The sequence below is a fragment of the Trichosurus vulpecula genome, chromosome 7, assembly GCF_011100635.1.
Source record: "Trichosurus vulpecula isolate mTriVul1 chromosome 7, mTriVul1.pri, whole genome shotgun sequence".
Taxonomy (NCBI): Eukaryota; Metazoa; Chordata; class Mammalia; order Diprotodontia; family Phalangeridae; genus Trichosurus; species Trichosurus vulpecula.
In genome coordinates, this window is record NC_050579.1 from 170,513,765 (window position 1) to 170,526,284 (window position 12,520).

Consider the following 12,520-nt stretch of genomic DNA (forward strand, 5'->3'; position numbering starts at 1 on the left):
AATAACATTCCATTACAATCATATACTGCAACTTATTCAGCCATTCCCCAATTAATGGGCATCTCCTTGATTTCCAATTCTTAGCCACCCCAAAAAGAGCTGCTATTTTTGTACAGATAGGTTTTTTTTCCTTTTTTTTTTTTAAATATCTTTGGGATGCAGACCTAGTAGTATTGCTGGGTCAAAGAGTATGCAGTTTTATAGCCATTTGAGCATAGTTCCAAATAATTTTCCAGAATGGTTGGATCATCTCACAACTCCATCAACAGCCTAGCACTCTGTTCTGATATGCCATAGAAGTTCTTGAAGACTTAGCTTTGAACCTCAAAGATCAATGTGGGGCTAGACCCAAGAGGTGGAGATAAGCTCAGGAACTCAGTTGACCAAGGGCATGGACAAAACAAGACAAACCATCTCCACCCCAAAGGGATAGAGCCTGGCCCTGGCACAAAGCCACATTATAGAATCAGAGCTGGAGAAATTAGTAAATCAAAGATACTAAACTGTATAAAAAATTATCACAGATGTAGGGATTTCCCAAAACAAGGAGGGAGTAATTCCCTAACAACTGTAAGCAATGACTTAAAGGAAAACATGGATTTTCCTTAAGGCCTGTATGAATACCTAGAAATGAAGCAAGTTAAAAAAATTAAAAGCTCTGGAGGAGGGAATACGTTTTAGAAATGAAAGTAGTAGATCTTACCCAACTAACAGGCTCCCTAAAACTGTAATAGACTAAACAGAAATAAATGACTCCAAGAGACAGCAAGAAATGTTGAAACAAAATCAAAGACTGAAAAAAACAGAAGATGTAAGATTCAGGCAGGAGAAGGGAATAAGGATCATCATAACAATCTTTCCTTCAAGGCTTAAAACTGTGGTTCACAAGTGGAAAAGGTTTAAGAAGCCTAGTATCACATCTATTATTTTTTCCTCGGTGCTCTAGGCACCAGTGACAGACATTGACAAAAGCAGTCTTGATGCTTGGACCTTTAGCTTCCCTAGTGGCATAGATTTGAGGAGGGGAAGTTCCAAACTGTCATTCTCTGTGCCTGTTTGTCAATGCTGCTATCACTGAAAAGGGGAGAAATGCCGCCATCTCCTTTCTCTATGTGTATTGTCTCTCTTGCCCGAGTCTTAAAACACATGACATTTCCTTGCCTCAGTAGATGAATAAAAACTCAAAATTCTAGTAGCCCACGAGAATCCAGAATATCTCTGTCTCCTAAAGAGGAGTTACACAATTAGGCTATTATCTTGCTCATTCAGTTAATTCATTGAGGGATAATTGGGAAAAGTTGGCAGGACCGATAGAATTATCTTCTCAATCTCTCTATCACTACTACTAAGATTTTTATAACTTGTTATATATATGTATATAAGCATATCATATTTGTATTAGTATTAGAATATTTCATGGATCCATCGTTAATGCTGAACTTTACTTGTTCTTTCACTTTTTACTTTATTTTGAGACTATCTGCCCCCTTTTCTCCCCCATCTCCTCTTTTTCAGTTGTCTCCAAAGTGAGACCATAGCATTGATCCCAAGGGTTTTATGATCAAACAATTAGAGTGAGAAGATAGCTAGCTCCTTCCCTTCACTCGTCTGGTGACAGTCAATCAAGGGGCTTGTCTTCAACACAATTACATCTACTTTTCTGAACCAGTCATTCATTGCAAGTAACATTGGGAAAACTTGACACACACACCCCGCCCCCCCCCACCCCCACCGCCACGCTCTGCCCCTCAGATTACCTCATGACTGCAACAGGTACCCTTTGAAGGACTAGTTCTGCACTCCAGAACTGAGAGTAGAAGAGCCTTGTCTCTGTCACCTTTTAATTTTGGAGGGAACAAAGTAAATCATACAGAATGAGCAGGCCTGGATGGGTTGCAATATGTATTATATGTATTATTTTATTACTTTTTATTTTATTTTTCCCCCCAAACCCACTCCTTTTTCAAACTTCCTATTTTTTAAAATAGATGTTACTTTTTCAAACAGTAAAAATCTGCTTCTCTCCCTTTTATTCCACTGCCTCCCTCCAAAAAAATTGAGAATGAAAGAAAAAACTGTTAAAACATGTATAGTCAAGCAAAACAAATTTCTGCATTGGACATGTCCACACAAAAAAATGCCTGATTTTGCACTCTGAGTCCACCTTTCAATTAGGAAATGGGTAGCATGTTTCATTGTAAGTAAGTCCTTTAGAATAGTGGTTGGTCATAAAGCTAATCAGAGTTCCTAACTCTTTAAAGTTGTTTGTCTTTACCATATTGTTGTCATTGCATAAATTGTTCTCCTGGTTCAGTTCATTTCACTTTGCATTAGTTCAAAAGTCTTTCCAGTTCTCTCTGAAACCATGCCCATCTTAATATTTTACAGCACAATACTATTTCATCATTTTTTATATCATAACTTGTTCAGCCATTCCCCAATTGATGGACATCATTTATTTTGCCACCTCAAACTATAAGTATTTTTATACATGTCCTTTTCCTCTTTCTTTCATCTGCTTGGGTTATAGACCTAGCATCTAGCACAGTGCCTTGTACATAATATATTTTTATTAATTATTGAATTAAATTAAAATAATTGTTGAATTCATGGAAGTAAATGAGATTTTGTGTTTAAAAAGCATGCTGGCAGTGAAGATCTGCATAAATATTCTACAGAAGGCATTCCTTGTGAAATCAACCAACCTTTGAGATCTTAGAGATGTATGTTAAAGCACATGCCAAAGAGATACCATTAAGGAAGTAAAGTGTCTATATTGGGATAGAGGGGAGAAAGGAAGTAGTGTGGGAGCAGGAGAGAAGAAGTCTGTATTTAAGACTATAATGACAGCTGAAAATTGGGGTAGAAGAGGGAATCCAATGGGAAATTAAAGACATTTAGTTAGACTTGGATTCAAGTTTCTTATGCTTGCCTGGTCAGGATCTGATGAAAATAGAACCAATACCCACACCACTGCTTTGACTTTAAACTATTGAGATGTAAAAATTATTTTAAAAAATACATAGGGTTGCTAACAAAACTATGTATCAGGTAAAGAAACACCCTTGGTGAATATATCTTCATGAATATGAAATAAAAAATCATAAAGGTTATAACAAAGTGATGAATTGGTGCTACTTCTGTTTTGTCATGTTTGGTATATGTGATCAAGGATGCTTCCTTAAACCATTGAGAGTTACTATCAGAATGAGGTATTTTATTTTTTAGGGATAATGTCTCCCTGGAAGATAGAATGCAGAGCTGGTAGAATAATGGGATAGGGAAAAGGAAAGCCAATGTGAATTATTGAAAAGTATGAATTAGAAAATGTTTAAAGAATTGTTTATTTCAAATAAGATGCCATGATAGCTCTTTGAGTTTTAGATTGAGGTCCTATCCAGATGCATCATTAAGGCATGGAGGTGTTTCTGCTTCTTTAAAGGTCTTCTTCCCAAAGGCCACATCCTTGTTTGTGTCTTGAGTCCATCCGCTCTTATCTCCTCTGAGAGCTTGCTCCTTTGATCATCCTCATTTTCTCCTTAATTTTAATCTCTCCTTATCCAATGACTCCTAATGCTACAAATATGCCCATATCTTTCTCACGCATGAAAACAAAAAACAACAAACTTTTATTTGATTCTCTCAGCCCCTCAAGCTATTGTCCTATTTTTTCTTTTCCCTTTTCAGCCAAACCCCTGGAAAAAGCTGTCTATATTCCTTGCCTCCACTTTCTAACCTCCCATTTATTTCTCAATCCCATGTCCCAATCCCAATCTCCATCACTCAACTGAAACTTTCTCCAAGGTTATCAATGATTCCTTAGCTTCTAACTCCAATGCAATGGGCTTTTCTCAGCCTTCATCCTTCTTAACTTATGCAGCATTTGACACTGTTGATCCCTTGTTCTCTTAGGTAGCCTTTCCTCTCTGGACTTTGGATATATTTCTCTCTGCTGGTTCTCTCCCTATTTGCCCCATTCTTAGAATTCTTTGCTGCATCATCACCCAAGTTCCACCACCTATATAGACAACCATCTAAGGCCCTTTTCTCTTGGTGATTTCATTAGCTCTCAGGGGTTCAATTATCATCTTTATGCAAATGACTCAGATCTATATAAACTCCAACTCTTTCCTGAACTCAATTCCTGCATTACCAGCAGTCTATTGAGCAATTTCTAACTGAAGGTCCCATATGCATCTCAAATTCAACATGACACAAAACTGGGACGGATACCTAATATGCTGCATTCCATATAATCCAAAAAGATCCTGACAGATTAGGGAATTGGGTTGAATCTAAAAAAGATGAAGCTCGGTTGGGATAAATGTAATACTTTTTGTTCAGTTGTGTCCTACTCTTCATGACTCCATTTGGGATTTTCTTGATGGAGATGCTGGAGTGGTTCGCCATTTCCTTCTCCAGTTCATTTTACAGATGAGGAAATTGAGGTAAAAGGAGTTAAGTGACTTGCCCAGGGTCACACAGCTAGTAAGTGTCTGAGGCCAGATTTGAACTCAGGTCTTCCTGATTCCTGGTGCTCTGTTTACTACACTGCCTTCAATGTAATGTCTTACATGGTTTTAAAAAAATCAACTTCCCAACTACATGATGGAGAAGGCCAATTAGATTGCAATTTGTCTGAAAAAGATCTGAGTGTTTTAGTTGATCACGAGCTCAGTGTTAGTGGTGTGATGTAGCAGTCAAAACAAAACAAAACAAAAGGAATCTGATCCTGGGCTACATCACATGAAGGCATAACTTTCAGGAATAAGGAGATAATTTTACTTGGCCATCATCAGCCCTCATCTGGTATATTATATTCAGTTCTGGATGTTTTGGTTTAAGAAGTACATTGATAAGCTGGAGAGTGTCCATAGGAGGGAAAACAGGATGGCAAAGGACTTTGAGACCATGTCCTAGGACGGTCTATTGAAAGAATTGAGCATTTTTAGCCTGGTTACAAGAAGACTTAGGGGAAATACGATATATGTCCAGGTATTTTAAAGGTTGTCAGGTAGAACAGGGATTAAACTTGTTCCATTATTCTGGTCCCTGAGGTGAGAACAAAGATAAATAGGTGGAAGAAGCAAAAGAGGAAAAATGTAGGCTGGATATCAGGAAGAACTTCCCAATAATTAGAAAGTGGAAATGGCTGCCAAAACTGGGAAGGGCTACCTTGAGAAATGGTGAGTTCCATCTTTCCCCTTAGAGGTACTCAAGCAATATCCAAAACAGAATTCATTATTTTGCCTCACTCTGTGAAATCCGCTGCTATTTCTAAGTTTCTTATTTCTTTTGAAGGTAGGATGATGATCCTTCCAGGAGCCCAGGCTTTTGATTTGGACTCATACTTGACACTTCCCTTTCCTTCAAATCTCACATTTAATAGCCAAGTCTTTGAATTCTACTTCCATAATATATCTTGTTTCTGTCCCCTTTCCCCCACTCACACAGGCCTTACCCTAGATCAGACCCATATCACTTCTTAGTTATTGTAACCTTAGTGTATTGCACAGTTCCTGGACAGAGTAGGCACTAAATAAATATTTGTTGACTTTACTTGAACTAGATTGCCACAATAGCCTCCCAATTGGTCTCCTTGCTAGTCTTCTGCCTCTCCAGTTCATACACCTTAGACCTATCAAATTGATATTCCTTCTTTAAAAAAATGGAGAATTTATTGAAATAGAATATGAAAGGCTTAGATAAAGAAGAGGCCTATTCCTCTGAAAATGAAATAGGTAAGCCCAAAGTCATGACAGAGGAAGAAAATAAATTCATCTTGCTAGCTAACATGTTACAAAGTAATTGCAACCTAGTGACAATTTTATTTGTTAGTGTATCAACTTAAGTTCAATAAAAATAGTTGAACATTGCCCGCTCATGATTTTATTCTCCTGTCCTTTATTTTTTAAAAGTTAATTTTTTTTAGCTTACAACACTCAGTTCCATAAGTTTTCGAGTTCCAAATTTTCTCTCCCCCTCTTCTCCCCCTCCCCCCAAGACAGCATGTGACCTGATATACGTTCTACATATACCTTCATATTAAACTTATTTTCCAAATAATCAAGTTGTAAAGAAGAATCATAACCAATGAAATGAACCATGAGAAAGATGAAATAAAACCAAGAATAAAATAAAAGAGGGAGCAAATAGTTTGCTTCAGTCTGCATTCACACTCCGCAATTCTTTCTCTGGATGTGGGTAGCCTTCTCCATGAGTCTTTTGCAGCTGTCTTAGAACCTTGTATTGTTGAGAAGAGTCAAGTTTATCAAAGTTAGTCATCACAGAAGCAATGTGTCTGTGGTTGTGTACAATGTTCTCCTGGTTCTGCTCCTTTCACTCATCATCAGATCATGTAAGTCTTTCTAGGTTATTACGAGGTCCATCTGCTCCTCATTTCTTATAGCACAGTAGTATTCCATTACATTCATATACCACAATTTGTTTAGCCATTTCCCCTATTGATGGGCATCTCCTTGATTTCCAGTTCTTTGCCACCACAAAAAGAGCTGCTATAAATATTTTTGTACATACAGGTCCTTTCCCCCCTTGTATGATCTCTTTGGGGTATAGTCCTAGAAGTGGTATTGCTGGGTCAAAGGATATTCACATTTTTATAGCCCTTTGGGCATACTTCCAAATTGCTCTCCAGAATGGTTGGATCAGTTTACAACTCCACCAACAATGCAGTAGTGTTCCAATTTTCCCACATCTTCTCTAGAATTTATAATTTTCTCGTTTTGATGTGTTAGGCAATCTGACTGTCCTGTCCTTTAATGGAACAGCATTCTTTCATTGGGATGCTATTACTTACAGCTTAAGAACAAACTGATATTCCTAAAGCACAAGTCTGACCATGTCATTTATTCACCTGCTCAAGAAGTTACCTCTTACCTCCAGGATAAAATACAAACTCCTTTGACTTTTAAAGCCTTCCACAATCTGTCTTCAGTCTACATTTCCAGGTCTATTAACTATTACTCACCTCCATGCACTCTTATGTTCCAGCCAAACTGTCAGACTTAATGTTGTCTATACATGGCATTCTGTGCCTTCAAATGGGCTGTTCCCAGTGCCTGGAATGCACTCGCTCCTTGCCTCCTTTTGAATCCCTGCTTTCCTTCAAAAGTTGGCTTGAGAGCCATTTTATAAAACCAGGACAGTATTGATCTCTTCAGTTGCTTGTGCCCTCCCCCCTCCCCCCGCAATTTACTTTGTATCTATATCTATTGTGTGTCTGTGTGTTCTTGTTTCTCTTCAATAGAATAGTAATTCCTGTTCCTTTTTGGTGTTTGTATGACTAATGCCTAGCACAATGCCTGACATGTAGTAGGTATTTCACAAATGCTTGTTAAATGAATGAAGAGATGAATTAATTGAGTGACATCTCAGATGGGTCCTACTAATGTGTAAAGGCACTGAGTAAAGGCTGAGTAATGATTCTGAGGACTAATGTAGCCAAATTTGAAGAGGGTCATCACTAGGTTCAGAGAAGGATGGCAAATTTTTTGCCCATAGCTACTCTCAAGGGTGAGCTATGTTATAGGAGTGTTGCAATTTATGTTAGCGGAGAGAACACCCTCACTGAGTAACTGATAGATCCTTGAACTATTGGCATAAAACACAATAACTCAAGGGGGCAAACCAATCGATTAGCCAATAAGCATTTATTATGCACCTGGACTATGCCAGGAGCAGGGGATACAAAGATAAAACTGAAAGAATTTACAATTCGGTTTAGTCATTTCAATCAAGTTTGACTCTGTTACCCCATTTGGGGTTTTCTTGACAAAGATATTGGAGTGGTTTGCCATTTCCTTCTCCACCTCATTTTACAAATGAGAAAACTGAAGCAAAGAGGGTTAAGAGACTTGCCCCAGGTCACATAGCTAGTAAATGTCTGAGGCCAGGTTTGAATTCAGGAAGATGAGTTTTCTTGACTCCAGGTCCAGCACTCTGTCCACTGTGCCACCATTATTAACTGACCATTTCTCAAGGCAGCCCATTCCAATTTTGGCAGCCATTTCTACTTTCTAATTGCTTATGTTCGCCTTTGAGGCTCCTCTCTCCTTCTTTTGTCTTCTCTGTATTTTTAATGTTTTATTGATTTTTCCCTTTTTTCCTTTATCATTACCCACTAACACATCCATTCCCCAAATACAAGCCCTTTCTTTTAATGAATAAGTATAAATATATGTCTCATTCTGCACCACTATTCCATCACCTCTTTTCCAAGAGACCAAAATCATACTTTATCAGTTGTCTGAAGTCATGACTGGGCATTTAGGGTTAAGACATCTCTTCAATCAATCAATCAACAAACATTTATTAAGCCCTTACTAAGGTACTGTGGTAAGCATGGGGATAAAAAGAAAAAGAAAGCATAATTTTTGCCCTTGAGAAGATTATATTGTAATGGGAGAGACAACAGACATGTTGTTAAAAGGAAAATTCTTTGTTAGGGCTTTCATCCTGATAGGCAAAACTCAGGATAAAGTGAATTAAAAGGAGTTTCTTAAAAGTATGTCAATGTAGCAACACTGGGCTTATTACTGGACATCAGCAATGGTCTCAAGATGGGGCAAGCTTTTGTTGATAACTTTTGTAATAAGACAAAAAGCAATTCTGATAGGTCCACATCAGTAAAAGGGGATGGGACATTGCATCTCAGTTTCCCCCCAAGGTAGCATGTGGGTGACAATTTGCCAGTTACAAACAGGGGATGACTTTCTATATGTGATATAAACCTAGTCAGTTCTCTTTCTCCACTCCTCATAAATTCCAGTAGATGAAATGTTAACTTAATTGTTTCCTAAACTCTGGACCCTTGCTCAGTTTTGACTGTGAAACAGTTTTTCTTAAAGAATCCTATAAATTGTGATTTCAAAATGCTTTACTTGTGAGAAATGTTGGAGGGTCTCAGTAAACTCTTGTCAATTTGGACATCTCTCTCCATGAGCAGAAAAATGCTTGCATTAGGATAATTTTTATTATACATTTTTTGACAAGCTTATTCCCAAAAGAGAGTACAGCACATTTTTTGTTGCTGTTGTTCAGCCACTACCTACTACCTAGAGGCAGCTGGGTGGTACAGTTGATAAGAGCATTAGGCCTGGAGTCAGAATAGACCTCAGTTCAAATCTGACCTCAGACACTTACTGGCTGTGTGACCTTGGGCTGGTCATTTAACTTCTATCTGCCTCAGTTTCCTCATCTATAAAATGAGCTGGAGAAGGAAACGGCAAACCACTCTGGTATTTTTGCCAAGAAAACTCCAAAAGGGGTGATGAAGAATTGGACACCACTGAAATACAAAACACAGCAGGAGGACCGACTGCCTACGAGTCCTCTAATCAAATTTCTGTTTTCACCACCGAAAGGAAACTATTCTAAGGTTATCAGTTTTTCTTGATTTTGAAACCCAGTGACCCCTGCCTCACTGAAAACTTTATATCTTTGCTCTTCATAAATCCCCACACAGTGTTTTGTACACTTAAAAAAAAGTTTGTGTTCTTCACAACTTTAAATTCTGGGAGGTTTTTCTAAACCAAAAGATATTGGATGTGGATCTGGGAAGCCCCTTCCCAAGATCTCAAAGGAAGCACTATTTGAGGGGGTTTTCCAGGGACTAACATTCTTACTCTTAGCATTTTTTTTGAAAGGTCAAAACAGGCTCATGCCCCTCCTATGTTAAAGAACACATAAGGAAACCTAAATTCTCTTTCCTTCCTTCCTTCCTTCCTTCCTTCCCCAGACATTTAGCACAACACTCTGCACATAGTAGGCCCTTAATAAATGTTAGTTGACCGACTGACACTTTCTCTTCAGTTCAAATAGAAAACTGTTTCCTTCGTGGGCAGTCTAATTCCAGACATCAATCCGGGTCCTCCCCTCCCGGCCCTGCCCCTTTCTCTTTCTCCTTTCCCCTTCCCCAGCTCCAGCAGCGCTGGTCCGCTAGTCTGAATACCCCTCTTAGCTTGAGGTGAGTTATGCCCTCTGCCCGTGACCTTTCCCAGACACTTAGAACAGGAGACTGTACCCGGGAGGAGGATGAGGCACGGAGGGCGGAGAGGATGGAGGGACCTCGCAAGATCCTTGCTCACTCTCCGCTCCCCCCTCGGAGGATGCGGAGAGGAAGCTCTTATTGTCAGGCGGACTTCCCAGCCTGCCACAGCCCCTCTGGTCCAAAGAGATCGTTTCTGGGGCGTGCCTCTCAGCGAGCGCCGCTTAGAGGCGCAGAAACCATGGGCTGGACTGTGCGGGCCGGGAGGGCTCAGCCCCAAATTTAAACATGGCCTCGCCGGTGGTTCTCCGGTCTGGGTCCGAGGAGCTCGGTGCTGGAGGAGGAAGAGAAGGAGGAACTTGAGAAGTGAAGGGTGGGGGTGGGGCAGGTACGGAGGTGATTTTCTCCCCCATCTGTTTTCCTGCCCTGAGGAGCAATGACATCACCCAGGCTCTTCTGGGCACAAAGAAAGGCGAAGAGAAGCAGCTGGAGGATGCGTCGGTGGTGGCTGCGGCTTCCGCAGCTACGGAGAGAGCCAGAGCAACCCCGGCCAGGTGCTGCTGCTGCTGCTTCTCTCGCTGCTGCTGCCCCAGCTCTTGTTTCTCCTCCTCCTCCTCTTCTTCCTCCTCCTCCTCCATCTCCTCCACTTCTCTCCGCGCCAGCTGCTCGCTGAGCTCGCTCGCGCTCCTGACGCCTCGGTTCGGAGCCCTCCTCCATCGCCTCTTCCTCCTCCTCCCTGTCCCATGCGCACCGCCCTGGCCAGCCGAGGGCCGCCGGGCGCCAGCCGCGCAGCATGCACTGGGGGATTGGCTTTGCCTCGTCCAGGTCGTGTGTGGTGGATCTAAGCCGGAACCAGAGCATCTCCTTCGGCTTGTGGGCCGGATCTGAGGAGCCCTATACCTTTTATGGGGACATCATCGCTTTCCCTTTGCAGGATTACGGAGGGATCATGGCAGGGTTGGGTTCGGATTCCTGGTGGAAGAAAACCCTGTACTTGACTGGGGGAGCCCTGCTGGCTGCAGCGGCGTACCTGCTCCACGAGCTCCTGGCCATTAGGTGAGACCGAGACACGGCGAGCCCTGGGAGACTGGCAGAGGGCCCCCGAGCAGGCTGCGGTGACTGTTCCTGCTGCTGCTGCTACCGTTGTTGTTGATGTTGCTTCTGCTGTTGCTGCAGTCAGGGGCGTTGTTGATATGGGTGGGGGCGGGGGGCGGGCCAGGCGCGCAGCCCTAGACCAGGTGAGAACTCAGTCCGCCTCAGCCCTTCCTCTCTCTTCCCTGGGCCGGGCCAGGTCACAGAAATGCCCGCACCCTAGGTAGTCGTTCTTCCCGAGGGTGTCTCAGTAGTCACCTGGCGGTGAGTGCAATTTTTCAGTTTCCAGGAGGTTGAACTGCAGAGAAAGTGGCCGGCAAACCTACCCAAACCGTTATTGATGTTAAGCAGAAATAGCCAGGGGCAACGGTCCTTACGAAGGATAATAGAGTTTTAAATTTTACTTATAATATTGATTGGCCTGGGTTTTGGAAACTGAATTAGGCCGAGGATTTGTTTATTCGGTGAACCAAATGAAAACAGGCTGCAGCGCTTGATTGGAAGGCTGGGTTGGAATATGAGTTCTGAGCACCCTTAATTTAACCCACCTGGCGCCTCCTTCAATTTCACATAGGTTGCAGTTGCAAATTCGCCAGCTCCTATTGTATTAGTGTCTTCGAAAGGCTGTTTTTAAGCTTAAGCCAATGTGTTTGGGCAGCCTTGGAAAATGATGCAGTATTAACCTGTTTAGAGCTGCCTGCAGAAAGAACAGGGCAGCGTCCTTGTTTCACACTTACCACCATGTGGATCAGGCTGCTGGGACTGCCAGCTTCAACTTCCAATTGAATAACCTTGTGAGCACAGAGTATCTGAGAGTCAGGGCACCATATATGTGTGTGTTTGCCTTTACCAGGAAAGCTGGAAGTGCTAGAACTGGTAGTAGAGGTTGCTGCAGTTTGTTTTCAGGGATAGATGTGGAGAATCTGCGAACATGGTGGCTTCAGCTAACTGCTGATGGAGCCAACTGGAAAGGAAGGTGTTTATCTTGAGGAAGGATGTGGGGGCGGGTGTCCTGGGGGAGGCAGTTTATGGGTGCTTGAAGTCATGATGAAAATTATACTGTATTTAAGCTTTCTTTAATTGCTGAAAGGTCGCTGGAGCCAAGATATACGTTGGCTAGTTTTATATAAAGCACCTTCAAACGACTAAAAATATCTTTTTGGCAAACTCCTATAAAGATAATCATATGCATAATTTTTTTTCTCCAGTGGGGGGAAAATCTTCCACAATATAGGGTAAACAGAGGCTCTATAACGACCTTTAATTTTTTCTATTATCATTTGTTTTTATAACAATTAAACCGATTCCCCATCCCCCTTCCAGAAAGCCTATTAAATAATCTTTACAGAAAACAAAAATCTGAAATACTCACATATGAGGAACAGAATGTGTTATGACATTGTCTTGTATATTTGGATTCTT

The 12,520-nt window shown here is 41.3% G+C and overlaps 1 protein-coding gene across 1 annotated transcript in view; it reads left to right on the forward strand.

Moving 5' to 3' along the window:
* Positions 1–10,799: 10,799 nt before the first annotated feature.
* The window catches only part of FAXC (failed axon connections homolog, metaxin like GST domain containing), a 67,375-nt gene continuing 65,654 nt past the window's right edge, over positions 10,800–12,520 (forward strand). Inside the window, exon 1 of the mRNA XM_036765727.1 lies at positions 10,800–11,062. Coding sequence (XP_036621622.1) covers positions 10,800–11,062 — 263 coding nt within the window. The remainder of the gene's footprint in view (positions 11,063–12,520) is intronic.